A 15,776-nucleotide genomic window follows, 5' to 3' on the forward strand; every position below is an offset into this window, starting at 1 on the left:
TAGGGTGAAAGCTTTGCAGATGATAGAGAGATCTCTACCGGTGGGCAAAATCAATCTTTTTTGGATTAGCTGGTCCTTTCAAGCATAGTCATATTGTGACCAAGAGTTCTGATCTTTCCCTAAACTAATGGTATTTTGACAATGGCTTCAGAAGGCAGAAAAATGTTCATGATGACTATCCTGGGAAGGTGATTCACCTAAATAGTGGGAACACTATAAAGTGAAAGTGTGGCCTTTCCAATAGTCTATTAACTATCGTTGACTAAGACATGACACACTAGATCTGAGAAGCAAGGTCTAGTCTCATCTTTACTGAAGTCTCCAATTACTGAAAAGGCTCATCTTTCTTCAACCAACTTACATAATCTTAAATATTAAACAGTCTGATTCAGTGTTTATCAAAAGCTATTGATGTCTAGCAAATTCAGAAACATGATTTCATATTCTCAGGTTAACAATATAGACTTCTACCCCATGTTTAAAAGGTCTGTGTTGACAAGAAAATCCAATGGCCTAGGCTAGTCCCTACCTATTCCACTGATGGGAGTCTTGTATAAAACCAATGTTCAGTTCCAGTTCAATTCAGATTAGAATTTCAAATTGAGGGCTATACAGAAATTAGTTGCTTTGTCACAAATCATACAGCAGCCAAGGAGGTCAGTCGCCGCATCATACCTGTGCCGGCTCTTTGGTAGAGATATCCTATTCGTTCCTGCTATTCCCTCATATTCCTGCAAATATTTCCATTTCAAGTATATATAAAACTCATTTTTGAAAGTTTTTGACCGCTTTCAGCACCTTTTGAGACAATGCATTCCAGATCATCATAACTCACTGTCTAAAAAAGATTCTCATATCCCTCTTGTTCTTTTGTCAATTACTCTAAATCTATGTCCACTGATTTCAACCCTCCTGCCAGTGGAAACAGTTTCCCTTTATTTATGATCAAAAGTCTTCCATTAAATTGTCCTCAGGCCTTCGCTGGTCTAAGGAAAACAAACCAAGCTTCTCTCATTGCACTACATAACTGAATTCACTTCATCCCTGGATTCATTCTACTACACCTCTACTGCACCCTTTCCAATGCCTCAACATCCTTCCTAAAGCATGGTGCTCAAAATTGGATGTAATACCCTAGCTGAGGCCAAAGCATAACTTCCATGTGCTGCAAATATCTAGTTCACGGTTCATATGTTTTAGAATATAGCTTTTAATTTTAGGAATTAAAGTTTTAACTGTAGAAAATGTGGCAAATGCAATTAAAACAAGCTTGGAGTTCATTGCACTTAAAAGTTGGGCTCCTGCTCACTCAAGAGGTCAACAGTTAGAATAGTAACATCATAAAACAGCAAGGCAGGCTTACTTAGCTAAAGAACTGCAGACATAATGCCTGTAATCCTTGCAGCAAGGGCAGTCCAGAGAGATGTCTTTGTTTTGGAGTTAGAGCTAAGTTAGTTTAAAAGCATTCAGTAAACCATGAAGGGTTGCAAAATCCATTTCTTTCATCAGATCAAAGAAGGAATTTTAACTGAGGGATACTTAGCCTAAAAATCTCTGAGGGCATCCCTGAGCATGTCATGTCGTCGTGGAGGTGGGTGGAGCTTAGGGAGGCTCTCTGGTTTCAATTAATCTGGATGTTTATTGAGAGAGTTGGCTGCAGCTTACCAAGAGAAAATAGCCAAAATAAATTAAATAAATGACAGTTAGTAGGCCTGTACTGAAAGCAGAGAAAAGCAAGCTTCTTCATTCGCCACATGGAATGTGGCTAGAGCTTAATTTCAGTTTGGATTTCATGAGGGAAAAGGTTGCCCAGTTTGAAGCTAGTGAAAGAATTTACAGGCCTTAGAGTCTTGTGGCAAAAGAAAGCATCCAGCAGATCAGCTTGTTAGCACTAAGAAGGCAATCAGAACAAGGGGCTGAGGCATCTGCAGTCAAGTAGTAAATGAAAGTCCTTCTTCTGAAAATAGCTGGAACTGAGGAGAATAAAGTAAATTCCAGTGGACTGTGGCATACTTTTGGGCGGCCATGACAGAAGTAACTCTAAGATATCGTTAAGTATAAGAGAATTCTAAGAAAAAGTAAGTAGTAAAACTGAGTGCATAATAATATGGTTTACAACTACGTATGTTAATAGCACTTGTTTTGTCTGTCTTTTATATACAATAAAGTTTCTTTTAAAAATATGAAATCTTATGTCATAATTCTATTCATTAAAACAAGATGTCTGGATTTTTCATTAAATTTTAATGGTTCCTCACCGGATTGTAACACGTTTTTATACTCTTGTGCCTCTATTTATAAAACTTAGGATCTCTTTTTTTCAAAAAGCATACAAGAACAGCCTTCTCAACTTGTCCTTCCACCTTTAAATATTTGTGTACGTGAACATTCAGGTCTCACTGTTCCTGCACCTTTAAAAATTACACATCTTGTAATTATATAGGTTATAGTCCCAAGGCATTTCGCAGGAGCATCAAACAAAATTTGACACTGAGTCACATTAGGAGATAATTGGATAGGTGACCAAAAGTTGAACAGAGGTAGGTGTTAACATTTTATGAGAGGAGAGCTAGAGAGGTGGAGTGGTTTAGAGAGAGAAATTCAGAGCCATGTAGTATATATTGCCTCTCCTTATTATTCCTTCAAAATTTCAACATTGCATACTTCTATCCAATAAGTTTCATCTGCCATATGTCTGTTCATTTCACTAAATTGTCCATGTTCTCCTCAAGTGTTACTACCCACCTAACAGTTTACCATATTTCCATGCCATCTGTGCACTGGTTAAATACCTAATTAAAGGACACAGATTAAGAGATGGAGAATCTCCTTCCTGAAGCACAAACTCTATTTCATCATCTACTATTTAGCATTGTGATTTCTGAAGGAAGGGAAAAAAGCAACAGATGAGAAAGTGAGCCTCAGGAAGAACAGTGGCAGAGACCCACAGTTAAAAGCAGCAGCGAGTCAGCAGAAGACAGTGTGCGCTTTCGATAAAAGAGAAAAAAAATAATCAAACTGTAATGTCAAAGGAAAGCAGATAATTGATTGGCTGGTGACTACTACTCCTCTACTCTCTAAACTAGGCAGTTGTTTAAAACGGGAGCTGGAAAATTAAATATATCAATCAGGATAAAAATAATAGTAACAGAATTAATAAGAGAATTAGCACAGAGCAGGTCCAGAGACATAAATTAAGAAAACATTTAGACCATAGATGGGCAGCTGAGACATGTTGCTTGCAATTCCTATATGGAAAACTTCAGGACACTTGGGGACCACATGTGTACTGACTGTTGATAACCAGAGGACACATTTAAAATAACTGGCAAAAAACCAGAGGGTAACAGATCTGTAGATCCAGTAGACTTGGTCTAAAATTTTGCTGGTGGACAAGGAATTGAAATATCAAAGCATAAATGCTGCTACTGCAGCAAGTCCCGAGATACGTATTACTGAAGGTCCCCATAAGTAATCTCTGATTAACATTTTGAGATGGGCATCTCAGTGATTAGTTATTTATGCACTTCTGAAAATATGAGTTGAAAAAGCACCTTTTGTCCCTGCCAGAGGTGCAGTTAAGGTTTAGATTTTTAGGAGGAGAATGCTTAATGTCACAGAAAGTGAAGAATGTGTGATTTTAGGTTAGGGCTTTGCGTTTTGAGAAACTTAAAAATTAGGAAGATGTTCCTTCACAGGTATGGAACAGAATACAGATGCACTTGTTAGCACCTCTTTTAAAATGTGCCGAGAGGTATTAAATCCCAGTTTAGGAATGAGGGGCAGAGAGGATACTGATCACTGTACATCCCCCAAGATATGGTAACTACCTCAGAGATGCCTTTTGGTCTCCGGCAGCATCCCACTGTCATACTGATGGCTTGTGCTCCAGAACTAGCTGCATGCCTAGCCAAGCTGTTCCAGTATGGCTACAACACTGGCATCCACCCAACAATATGCAAAAAGTCCATAAAAAGCAGGACAAAATCGATGAGGCCAATTACTGCCCCATCAGTCTACTCTCAATCACCAAATTGATAGAAGGTAGGTGTTGTTGACAGTACTATCATGGCATTTATTCAGCAATAACCTGTTCATCAATCCTCAATTTGGGGCCCACCAGAGATACTTGGCTCCAGGCTTCATTACAGCCTTGGTTCAAAAAGAGACAAAAGTGCTGAATTTCAGAGGTGAGGTGGCGGCGACTGTCCTTGGCATCAAGGCAGTATTTAACAGAGTGGCATTAAGGAGGCCTAGCAAAACTGGAGAGAATCAGAATCAGGTGAACAACTCTCCACTGGTCAGAGTCGAACCTAGCACAAAGGAAGATTGTTGTGACTCTTGGAGGCCAACCATTTCAGCCCCATGACATTGCTGCAGAGTTCCTCATGGCAGTGCCTAGGCCCAACTATTTTCAGCTGGTTCATCAATGACCTTCGCTCCACCATAAGGCCAGATATGGGCTGACAATTGCACAGTGTTCAGTACCATTCACAAGCTCTCAAATTCTGAAGCAGTTCATGCCTGGACAACAAGATCTGTACAACATTCAAGCTTGAGCTGATAAACAACAAACAAAAAAAAAACACTTGCACCACAAAGTGCCATCCAAAAAGAGAGAACCTAAACATCTCTCCATTATGGTCAATGGCACTACATTTGCCAAATCTCCCACCATCAACATTCTGGGGTTGCCATTGACAAGAAACTTAACTAGACTAGCCATATAAATACTGTGGCTACCAGAGCAAGTCAGAGGCTAGGAATTCTGCAGCAAGTAACTCACCTCCCACTCCCCAAAGCCTGCCCACCATCTACAAGGCACTAGTCAGGGGTGTGATTAAATAATATCCACCTGCCTGCTTGAGTGAAGCTCCAAAAACACTCGAGAAGCCTGAGAAAAAGCAGGCTGCTTGATTTGCACCTCATCCACCAGCTTTAACATTTACTCCCTTCACCACCAGCGCACAGCAACAGCAGTGTGTACCAGCTACAACAGTGATATACACTAGAAAAATAATGAGGGCCAATTGGGATGCTGGAAAATTTTAATCAGGCTATAAGTAGTACTTGAAAAGTACTGAAGATTCACTGCAATTTGTTTCTCCAAAAGATATCTTGCTACGCAAAAGATAAACACATTAGTAACTGTACAGAGTACACCCAAGTGTACAGTTACTAATGTGTTTAATAACTAACTTTTAATAACTTACTCTTTCTACTTACCTCCACTTGCAACCTCTCCCACTCACCACTTCCCTCCCTAAATCTCCTGCTCACCACTTTTCTCACCGATCCTCCTACTTACCACTTCCCTCCAGGGCCCTCCCGCTTGTCGCTTCCCTCCCCGACTCTCCCACATGCTCACCGCTTCCCTCTCCCAAACCCTTGCTGTGAGCAAGGGCTCGAAAGTGACGACAGGAAAGAGGAAGTGAGCAAGAGGAGCAAGAGGTGGGGGGTTGGGGAGGGAAGCACAAGTGGGAGGGCTGGCGAGTATGCTGCAGGAAAGACAAGTGCAGGCCACATAGTGAATACTGCTGAGTTACAAAATGCAGTGCAGCAACACACCAAGGGTGCTTCAAAATTATCTCCCAAACCCACAACTACTGCCACCTAGAAGGAAAAGGACAGTCCATGCATGGGAACACTAATACCTCCAAGTTCCCCTCCAAGTCAGACATCCTCCTGACTTGGAACTATATCACTGTCCTTTCACTATCATTGCGTCAAAATCCTAGAAGTTCCTCCCTAACAGCACTATGGGTGTACGTACACAGCAAGGACTGTAGCAGTTCAAGGAAGCAGCTATCACCACCTTCTCAAGGGCAACTAGAAATGGGCAGTAAATTCCAGCCTTGTCACAGATGCCCAGATTGCATGAACAAATAAAAATATCATCCTTCACTACTTACAATGACACTAAGCTAACATTGCAGTATAGGTTTGAAGCTTAGGTTGATTGTGTGAAAAGGGATAAAGAAATAGCCTTCGGTGAAGTTATAGCTCATAGCAGATGGGTTTGCTGGTTTTCAAATGCTTAAAGAAATGGGGGCTGTAATCTGCAAGTTCATATGTAAACAAATGGATGTGCAGATATGTATACTTACATGAGAAAAGTAGGTTGTAGGCAGATTGGACTCAATAAAAGAATAAACTTAAGTATCTGGTCAACAAATTATAATAAAGGTGAATATATTGTATGGTAACACATTTGGGCTGGGGCAATTCTAAGCATTGGAATTAATTCCAGGAACTAATTTGACCAATGTGATGCATATTGCTAAAAAGGGCAGTCAGTATCAGGAAACAATGGGTCCATTAACTTGGAGTCAATTATAGACAAATTGCTATAAGGGATTATTAGAGATGCATTATATGAACACCTTGAAAAGGTGGTGTCGTTGCAGAACTTCAGCAGAGTTTCTGGAAAAGGAAGCCCTATCTAACTGGATTTCTTGGAGATTACAAACCTGGCATCTGTGGAAAGCCTGAGTGATTGTGCGTCTAAACTTTCAAAAAATTTTGGATTTAGTACTTAATGAAAGCCTGGCTGCCATGCCTTGTTGCATCTTGTGGGATTGGTAGGCAAGTCTTAGGGGAGATAAAGAATTGGTTGTTTTTGCACTGTATAGAATTAATGGCAGCAGCTGTCCTGAGGCCAAGCAATGATGCAGCCCTTTAGGGTTCAGTGCTGGGGCCACTGATCTTCATCTTTACTGATATTTGGATGAAGATATTAGAAGGACAATTAAGCACATCAGGGAGAAAGGAATAGAGGGTTACGGTGATAGATTTAGATGAGGAAAGATGGGTGGAGACTCAAGTCAAGCATAAACACCAGCATGGACTGGTTGGGTCAAGCAGCCTGTTTCTGTGTCGTATATCCTATGTAATCTGCAAGTTTATGCATATACGTAGATACATAGGAGTATAAACATGCCCAGTTAAATTTTTTTAAAACTTGTAGGAAGATTCGGACACCATAAAAAATACACCTACTGCCCGATAGACACATTTTGGGAGAAACAAATGCACCAAACATTTGAGCAGAGGCGGTTCCAAGTATGAATGCAATATGCAGGGCTGTGCACTCAAGGCAGCTGAGCCATAGAAGAATTTAGCAATTACAGCTAATGAGTCATCGACAATCTACAATCAATATCATAAAGTTGTTTGAATGCGAATGGGGGTGAGGATGCGTAGCTAGGATAATTAAATAAAAAGTATATATAATTAAATTTAAAATTTTATAATTAAAAGTTCAAGTACAATACCTTTGATCCAGTCATATTCAGAATAAATTGTCCAGTTTAATACTGCCATATTGTGGGGGATCTCCAGGTAGCGTTGATTGATACCTAGGCTAAGGGCCTTCAGTTATCAGGATAGGCTTCAAGAGCTGGAACTTATTACCTTGGAAAAACTGAGGCTTTGAAGGGATAAGATTGAAATTTTAAAAATTAATGAAGGGAATAGATTCATTCCATGAGTTAGATAGGTAAAGAAGGGCCAGGGACAATGGAATAAATTGCAAAACATTTGAGTTGGATTAGAAAGCTCTTTCAGTAGAAAGTTGTTGATCAATGGAATAAATCAGCAGTGTGCGCAAATTTGCTGGAAGCATTCTCGATGGAATTTCAGAAATTCCTTCAATTGCAAGACATCGAATCCTGGAAAGTAGGTGGTTACTGGAGATCACACTGCCAATTATGTTGGTCTCCTGGAACTAGCCTGAAGAGGTGGGAGGGAATCTTGCCAGTTTTTCTAAATTAGGCCAAGATTTCTTTCATTGAGGAGACCGTGTGCCTGTGTAAAGCTGGGGTGCAATGCAATTAATGGTATTTCCAGGTTACATTAGTGGCAAACTTAAATGGTCCTGTTGGCCTTTCCCTGTCCTTTTTTCTTATATTTGCAGCCCTCCATATAGATGGCTAAAGGCCAGAATGCCACCCTCACACATATATTCTGGTTGTACGAGCCACTCTGTACAGTAGTGCAAGAAATCACTCAGAGTTTAACCAATCTCAACCTCAAAAGCACCCAGGCTGGTGCTTGTTGGGCCTACCCAATTGAGAGAATGGGCCTCCCAAAATGAGTAGGCTAGCACATGAATGGAGAGTGCAGTCTCAGCAACAAATATGGATGAAAGAAAAGCAGAACGTACAGCAATCTGATCAAGTGATGATCGGCCACACGCTGAAACTGGTGGTACTTCTGAAAAAAAATCAAACACAAGCTAGCTCCTTGGTGCAGCAATCCATCCAATAACCTTGCTGAGAACCAGCCCTAATTAACACAACCATCAGTATGTGGGATCCCTCTGCAAGCCTAACTAGCGCAGTGCCATGCAAGCAGCCTTAGCCTTCATCATTTTCAATGCAAACACAATGTCCTAAAATGCCTGGATGAGCAATAAAGTCCTCCTGCAGGCACTGTGCAGAGTGAGTAAACCATAATTAAAAATGTACATTCTCAACATGTATGCGTGAATATAAATCTAAACATAGCATTTCTTCATAAAATATCTGAACGTATCAATTTCAGAAAGTCTTCAAAAAAATATCCATATGAATGTACACCGCATATAATAGCTTGAAAACTCAATTTTAAAAAAAACCTGTTACCACAAAAATAAGTGATGAAAACGTAAAAATCCTAATCATAAACATCAGTGAGCATACGTGCTTCTCATTTCTGCTTCCTTTACAGTTTATATAAACTATATTTTGAGGATACTTAGCAAGGATTTTGTGATAAACATTAAAAAAATCACCTATAAACACTTATGCATTTTGATCTTACATGGGGAACCCCGACCATATCGTGTTGCAATAGGATTTTGCAATCAATTCAGTAGTCTGCAATGCTAGAACACTTCAAGAACTTTGTGTTTATATGTAGTTTTAGGCTTCTGCCACTGGGAGGCTCCACAGAATTTTTTTTTTCCTTTCTCAAACTTCTCTGAGCCATTCTAATCTAAGCAAGGGGTCAAGTGAGTCTTTTAACATGCAAGTTACAACATGAAAACAGGCCATTCAACCCAACCAACCCATGTCAGTGTTTACCCTCCACATGTGAAAACCCTTCTAAATCACATTAACCTCCTATAACCACCTATTCAACCTCTTTTTCTTTATCCACTTATCCAATCTAATTCTTGAATGTCGATAGTTTCCACTTCAAATTCTAAACCTCAAATCCAACAGCCTCGCAATGTCAAAGAATTTCTCCTGCCTTCTGTTCTAAATCTCTTCTATTTAATCGTCTATGTATGGCCTCTCATTCTTGATTCGTTAACTGCTGGAAACAGTCTTCTTCTATCTGCCTTATCTCACTCTTCTCAATTTTAAACACCATCATATTGCCTCATAATCAGCATTGTTTGAATGAAAAAAAGGAACCACTATGTGAGTATACTATTTTTCAATTATTGGCATCTTAGAACCCTTCTAAAATATTAAATTATTTTGTAGCACCCTGGCCTTCTACATGCGCCAGCTTTTTTTCAGCCATGTGAAGTCCCAGCAACTACAACCTACCTACCCAATTTTAACCCACACTAAGGCAAAAGCACATCCATTAAGAACATATCTGTAAACTCTCCCATCAAGCGCCATTCCTTGCCTCCAGCACACTCAAAACCTCAAAAACTTCCAATCCACACAGGATTTTTTAACATAAGAAAACTGTCCATCTACCCTCAATGCAAACACCCAAACAAATCCCAGTAAATGCCCTTTTAAAAACAAATTCTGGAACTTTATTTTGAATTCTAAACTCTTTTATAAAAATTAAAAAAGCTCTAATGCTCTTTAAGTCATCTCCCTTTAAAAATTGCTCCTGATGTAAGCTTGATACTTGGAGCCTCCAAATTTTGGCCTGTATGAATCATACAGCTGCATGGGGCTGAAAAAGTTGAGTTTAATGTTCTTTGGGCTGCAAAGTGAATCTGTGTCAAAGAGGAGTTTGGTGTTTGTGGACTGTGCAACAACAAAACAACAACTTGTATCTATATACCATCTTTTAAGATAATGAAACGTCACAAGGCACTTCACAGGAGCATTATAAAGCATATATGACACTGAGCCAAATAAGGAGATACGGTCAGGTGACCAAAATCTTGGTCAAAGAGGTAGGTTTTAAGGAGGAAAGCAAGGTCAAGAGGCAGAAGGATGCATGGGTGGAATTCCATAGTTTGGGGCCTAGGCAACTGGAAGCACGGCCACCAATTATGGAGCAATTATAATTGGGAACTCTCAAGAAGCCAGAATTACAGGAGCGCAGATATCTTGGAGGGCTGCAGGGTTGGAGGAGACTATAAAGATAGGGAGGGACCTGGCCATGAAGTGATTTGGAATCAAGGTTGAGAATTTTAAAATCAAGATGCTGCTTGACCAGGAGCCAAGCAAGTCAGCAAACTACATTGTTCGGGGAACAGGTCTTGCTGCTGTTAAGACACAGGCAGCAGAGTTTTGGATGACCTCAAGTTTACAGAGGGTAGAATGGGTAGAGTGCATTGGAATGGTCAAGAAACAAGGACATGGATGAGGGATTCAGCAGCAGATGAGCTGCTAAGTCGAACAATGTTACAGAGGCAGAAATAGACGGCTTTAGTGACGGCATGAATACAAGGTCGGAAGCTCACCTTGGGATCAAGCGTGACACCAAGGGTGCAAACAGATGGCTTAATCTCAGACTGTGCCAGGGAGATTGATGGGAGTCAGTAGTGAGGGAACAGAGACTGGAGCGAGAACTGAAAACAATGGCTTCAATCTACACAATGTTTAAAAGGAGGAAATGAGGCTACATTTCATTAAAAGCTTTGTTCCACAAAACATCTTGCAGATATCAGAAAAATAGATAATGGAGGTTCTGCAGTCTGATTTCAAACCCAATTATTATTGATTATATCACATTCTACTAAATATTCAAACCTGATTCCCACTCATCAGGCACAAATCACTGCAGATTTAAAGTATAAAGAATGCAGCTTGGAGACTAGTAGAGCCCCCAGTCTCCAGGGCTGGAAATTCTTATCTATCCTTTCAAATGTGTAGTGGTCCCAGGAGTTTTCCTACTCATCAATTATGTATTTTTCCTTAGGAAAAGAGAATTCAAAACAAAAACAGAATTACCTGGAAAAACTCAGCAGGTCTGGCAGCATCGGTGGAGAAGAAAAGAGTTGACGTTTCGAGTCCTCATGACCCTTCATCAGAACTGAGTAATATTAGGAGAGGGGTGAAACATCAGCTGGTTTAAGGTGGGGGGTTGGGGTGGGGGGGTGCGGTGGTTGTAGGGACAAGCGAGCAGTGATAGGAGCAGATAATCAAAAGATGTCACAGACAAAGGAACAAAGAGGTGTTGAAGGTGGTGATATTATCTAAACGAATGTGCTAATTAAGAATGGATGGCAGGACACTCAAGGTACAGCTCTAGTGGGGGTGGGGTGGAAAGACTAACAGGGCATTAAAGGTATAGATTTAAAAATAATGGAAATAGGTGGGAAAAGAAAAATCTATATAAATTATTGGAAAAAACAAAAGGGAGGGGGAAGAAACGGAAAGGGGGTGGGGATAGAGGAGGGGGTTCAAGATCTAAAGTTGTTGAATTCAATATTCAGTCTGGAAGGCTGTAAAGTGCCTAGTCGGAAGATGAGGTGCTGAACCTCCAGTTTGCGTTGGGCTTCACTGGAACAATGCAGCAAGCCAAGGACAGACATGTGGGCAGAGAGCAGGGTGGAGTGTTAAAATGGCAAGCGACAGGGAGGTTTGGGTCTTTCTTGTGGACAGACCGCAGGTGTTCTGCAAAGCGGTCGCCCAGTTTACGTTTGGTCTCTCCAATGTAGAGGACACCGCATTGGGAGCAACGAATGCAGTAGACTAAGTTAGGGGAAATGCAAGTGAAATGCTGCTTCACTTGAAAGGAGTGTTTGGGCCCTTGGACGGTGAGGAGAGAGGAAGTGAAGGGGCAGGTGTTGCATCTTTTGCGTGGGCATGGGGAGGTATCATAGGTGGGGGTTGAGGAGTAGGGGGTGATGGAGGAGTGGACCAGGGTGTCCCGGAGGGAACGATCCCTACGGAATGCCGCCGGGGGGGGTGAAGGGAAGATGTGTTTGGTGGAGGCATCATGCTGAAGTTGGCGGAAATGGCGGAGGATGATCCTTTGAATGCGGAGGCTGGTGGGGTGATAAGTGAGGACAAGGGGGACCCTATCATGTTTCTGGGAGGGAGGAGAAAGCGTGAGGGCGATTGCGTGGGAGATGGGCCGGACACGGTTGAGGTACCTGTCAACGACCGTGGGTGGAAACCTCGGTTAAGGAAGAAAGAGGACATGTCAGAGGAACTGTTTTTGAAGGTAGCATCATCAGAACAGATGCGATGGAGGCGAAGGAACTGAGAGAATGGGATGGAGTCCTTACAGGAAGCGGGGTGTGAGGAGCTGTAGTCGAGATAGCTGTGGGAGTCGGTAGGCTTGTAATGGATATTGGTGGACAGTCTATCACCAGAAATTGAGACAGAGGTGTCAAGGAAGGGAAGGGAAGTGTCAGAGATGGACCATGTGAAAATGATGGAGAGGTGGAGATTGGAAGCAAAATTAATAAATTTTTCCAGGTCCCGACGAGAGCATGAAGCAGCAGTGAAGTAATCATCTATGTACCGGAGAAAGAGTTGTGGGAGGGGGCCGGAGTAGGACTGGAACAAGGAATGTTCCACATACCCCATAAAGAATTCAATACCTTTCGAGCAGTCTCCTAAGCTGCAGCCTTAAACGCACCAATTTTCCAGTGGTATTAGACCCATTCATGCAGTCAAGTATCGGATAAAAACAGCAAACCCAAAATGAAGTGTTTTGCATCCTGGCTGTTTGAATAAGACCTCTAGCACACCTTGAACAGAACAACCTAACCAACAATTAATTGGAGTGTCTCATATTTGCAGGTCATCTGCAGCATCTTGATTCAAACAATCACATGGAAAGACTGCACTGAGCCAAAACAGCACAGGAGTTGAAGAAATGACATAGTTGCTAAAAATGACCAAGTTCACCTGGTCTTGCAGGAAAGATTTTAGAAATTTGAAACAGCTGCTATGAAGTAGATCTCTCCCTGCGGTACAATACAGCAAATGCTACTTGAATAAATGAAGTTTCATTTTCAATTAATTATAATTTCAGCTCTCTCTGGTCTCTAGCTTTGTGATGAAGTGGGAAAGTATGTAATCATCTTCCCTTCTTAAGACTTCCTCTGTGAAAGAAATGCCTGATTCAGGCAAGATGAAGAACAAGTCAGAAAAGCACCCAGCAAGTTCAAAGTTACACTTAGTTTGTGGTCCTTGTCTCCATTTTTAGTTTAAAGTTAAAGTGAAGAAAATGCTCTATTAAATGTTATCTGTGTATCTTTAGTGCAATGGAATATTTGGGTTATAAAACAGGTGTTTCTATGTTGTTGTACTTGACTTACAATCATCTTCCAGTTCAAACTGCACTCATGCTGATGTAGCTTTAATCTAAACAAATACAAACATCTCCGTTTGTATCAAAACAATGTAGAAAATATTTGGAGGGACATTCTTGTGCTTCAGGTGAAAGATGACCTATGGAACATTTCTCCACCATTGACATTTGTATCAATTTCAAACAATGCCAGAGTAGGTACAGCAACGGATGGGTTGTAGCAATCTACTCAGCTGGTAGCACTCACACCTCTGAGTCAGAAGATTGTGGATTAAAAATTCCAATCCAGAGAATTGAGCACAAAAATCTAAGTTGGCACTCCAGCATAGTACTAAGAGAGTGCTGGCACAGTTGGAGATCCATCTTTCAGATGAGACATTAACCTGGCTGCTCTATCGAGTAAAAGGTGCAATGGCACTATTTCAAAGAAAAGTCATCCCTGGTATCCTGGCCAACAATTATCCCTCAAATCAACATAATTATAACAGATCATCTGGTCATTATTATTTGCTGTAGCTTGCAGTATAAACTGTTGTTGCCTTTACTGTTGGTAATCTTGTGATCTATCCCGATGAGTGCAAGACAAAAAGCTTAGACAGCATGTCTCTTTTTTCAGAAATACGCAAGTTCTGTATTACCAAGTATTCTGGCTGATTTTTTCCTACCTAGTCCAACTGTGCTGTACATGAGTTGGAATCTTTATCCATGAGCTACTAAGGAGTTCTCATACTAATAGTTGATTTCAAAGTACTGAACGCATGTTACTGGATAACATTTGCTATAAAGTTAGGATATTAAGCTTATCCTTCCTCTTCTGAATAAATAGGTAACTGCTCCCAGGCTTCTGACAAAAGCATGCTGGGTGCTTTGCAAAGGGCATAAATGCAGATGTAATCAGCCTCTAGTTTTCTCTAACATTGTGGAGAAATGAATAGCCTCTACTTTGTGTCCTAAGAATAGATCAGCTAAGAATTTTTTAAAAGTCCAATCAATATATTACATGTGCAAATCTAGCAACCTACCCACTTTACATTGTTCTGCAGTTAAAGAGCCTGATATATATTGCATACAAATGCTAATCATAAACAAAACCAGGCGTTTCAATATGAAAGATCATAATGGGTTAATCGTAAAACATTGAATATACTTGGTGTTTGTTTCACAAATACTTAGCAATGACACAATGCACATTAGAGAAGTTCATGTTGAGTCCACTTTCTTTCAAAGGCTGAAATCAATAATTCAATTGTGCATTAAAATCCAATCCATATCACATTAACTCAAGTTTGGTTAACTCAAAACAATCCATAACAAAATACATATATTAACTACCTTGTGTAAGCAGGTGTCCACCACCCAGTTGCAGACTTTTTCAAGGTCATCCGTTATCTCTAGTCTAGATCTAGCGAACTCACAGAGCTCCTCATTGGACATCACATCCCAAATGCCATCACATGCCAGTATAATAAACTCATCTTCTTCTGCTCTAAGAATCTCATACACTTCAGGCTCTGGAGACACCAGTTGCTCTGTAGGCCCCTTCCCATCGACACACTTGTAATCATAGTCCCCCAGTGCTCGTGACACAGCTAGTGATCCATTAACTCGCTGTATCATTACACTGCCCCCTGCATTCTGGATTCGCTCTTTCTCCCTTGGGTTGCAAGGCTTATGATCCTGTGTTGAAAAGCAAAGTTGTGCATTTCTGTACAGAACAGCTCTTGAATCGCCACAGTTGATAAAGTATGTGTGCTCTGGGGAGATCATGACTGCTACAGCTGTTGACCCACTCCTGTCCATGCCATTTCTCAGCTCTGAAAAATTACGCATGTACTCATCAATTTTCAAAAATCCAGTTCTGATACCACTCTTGACATGTTCTATGGTAGGTTCAATGGGATACCCAGGCACATTTGTGCCTCTGAAGTCTTCGTTACTTGTTATGTGTTCAAGTAAGTGCTTTGAGCAGTAGTTTGCCACACGAGAGCCTGCATGACCATCATACACTGCGAAGAAGGACCATGTGTCCAAGCCTTGAGGAATGCCAACAATAGCTGTGTGAGCATCTTCCATCTCCACTCTCCAACCCTGCATGCTGCTAAGGCCATAACGCAAGTCATTCCCTGCACCATGTGCATTATGTTTCTCTGTTTTTGGTTTATCCAAAAATGCACCCATTTTTCACTTTCCTGAAAGAAAACAAGAGACACACAGGTAACAAATTATATGGAACATCAAAATCATGAACAAACTTTCAGTGGGAAAATACAGCACAAACCCAAAGGGTAAAATACATTTATGTTAACTTTGCATTATTCTCTACC

The 15,776-nt window shown here is 40.8% G+C and overlaps 1 protein-coding gene across 6 annotated transcripts in view; it reads right to left on the bottom strand.

Moving 5' to 3' along the window:
- The window catches only part of ppm1ba (protein phosphatase, Mg2+/Mn2+ dependent, 1Ba), a 139,161-nt gene that overhangs the window by 57,860 nt on the left and 65,525 nt on the right, over positions 1-15,776 (bottom strand). For 5 of the 6 annotated variants that reach the window (XR_013578714.1, XM_078557192.1, XM_078557193.1 and 2 more), the window contains exon 2: positions 14,785-15,641. Coding sequence is in view for 5 of the 6 variants with exons in the window: in XM_078557192.1 (XP_078413318.1) it covers positions 14,785-15,630 (846 nt within the window). In the remaining variant the exon portion in view is untranslated. The remainder of the gene's footprint in view (positions 1-14,784; positions 15,642-15,776) is intronic. The other variant, XM_078557191.1, reaches the window with a different exon arrangement.

Source organism: Cetorhinus maximus, chromosome 14, assembly GCF_964194155.1.
Source record: "Cetorhinus maximus chromosome 14, sCetMax3.hap1.1, whole genome shotgun sequence".
In the NCBI taxonomy this organism is placed as follows: Eukaryota; Metazoa; Chordata; class Chondrichthyes; order Lamniformes; family Cetorhinidae; genus Cetorhinus; species Cetorhinus maximus.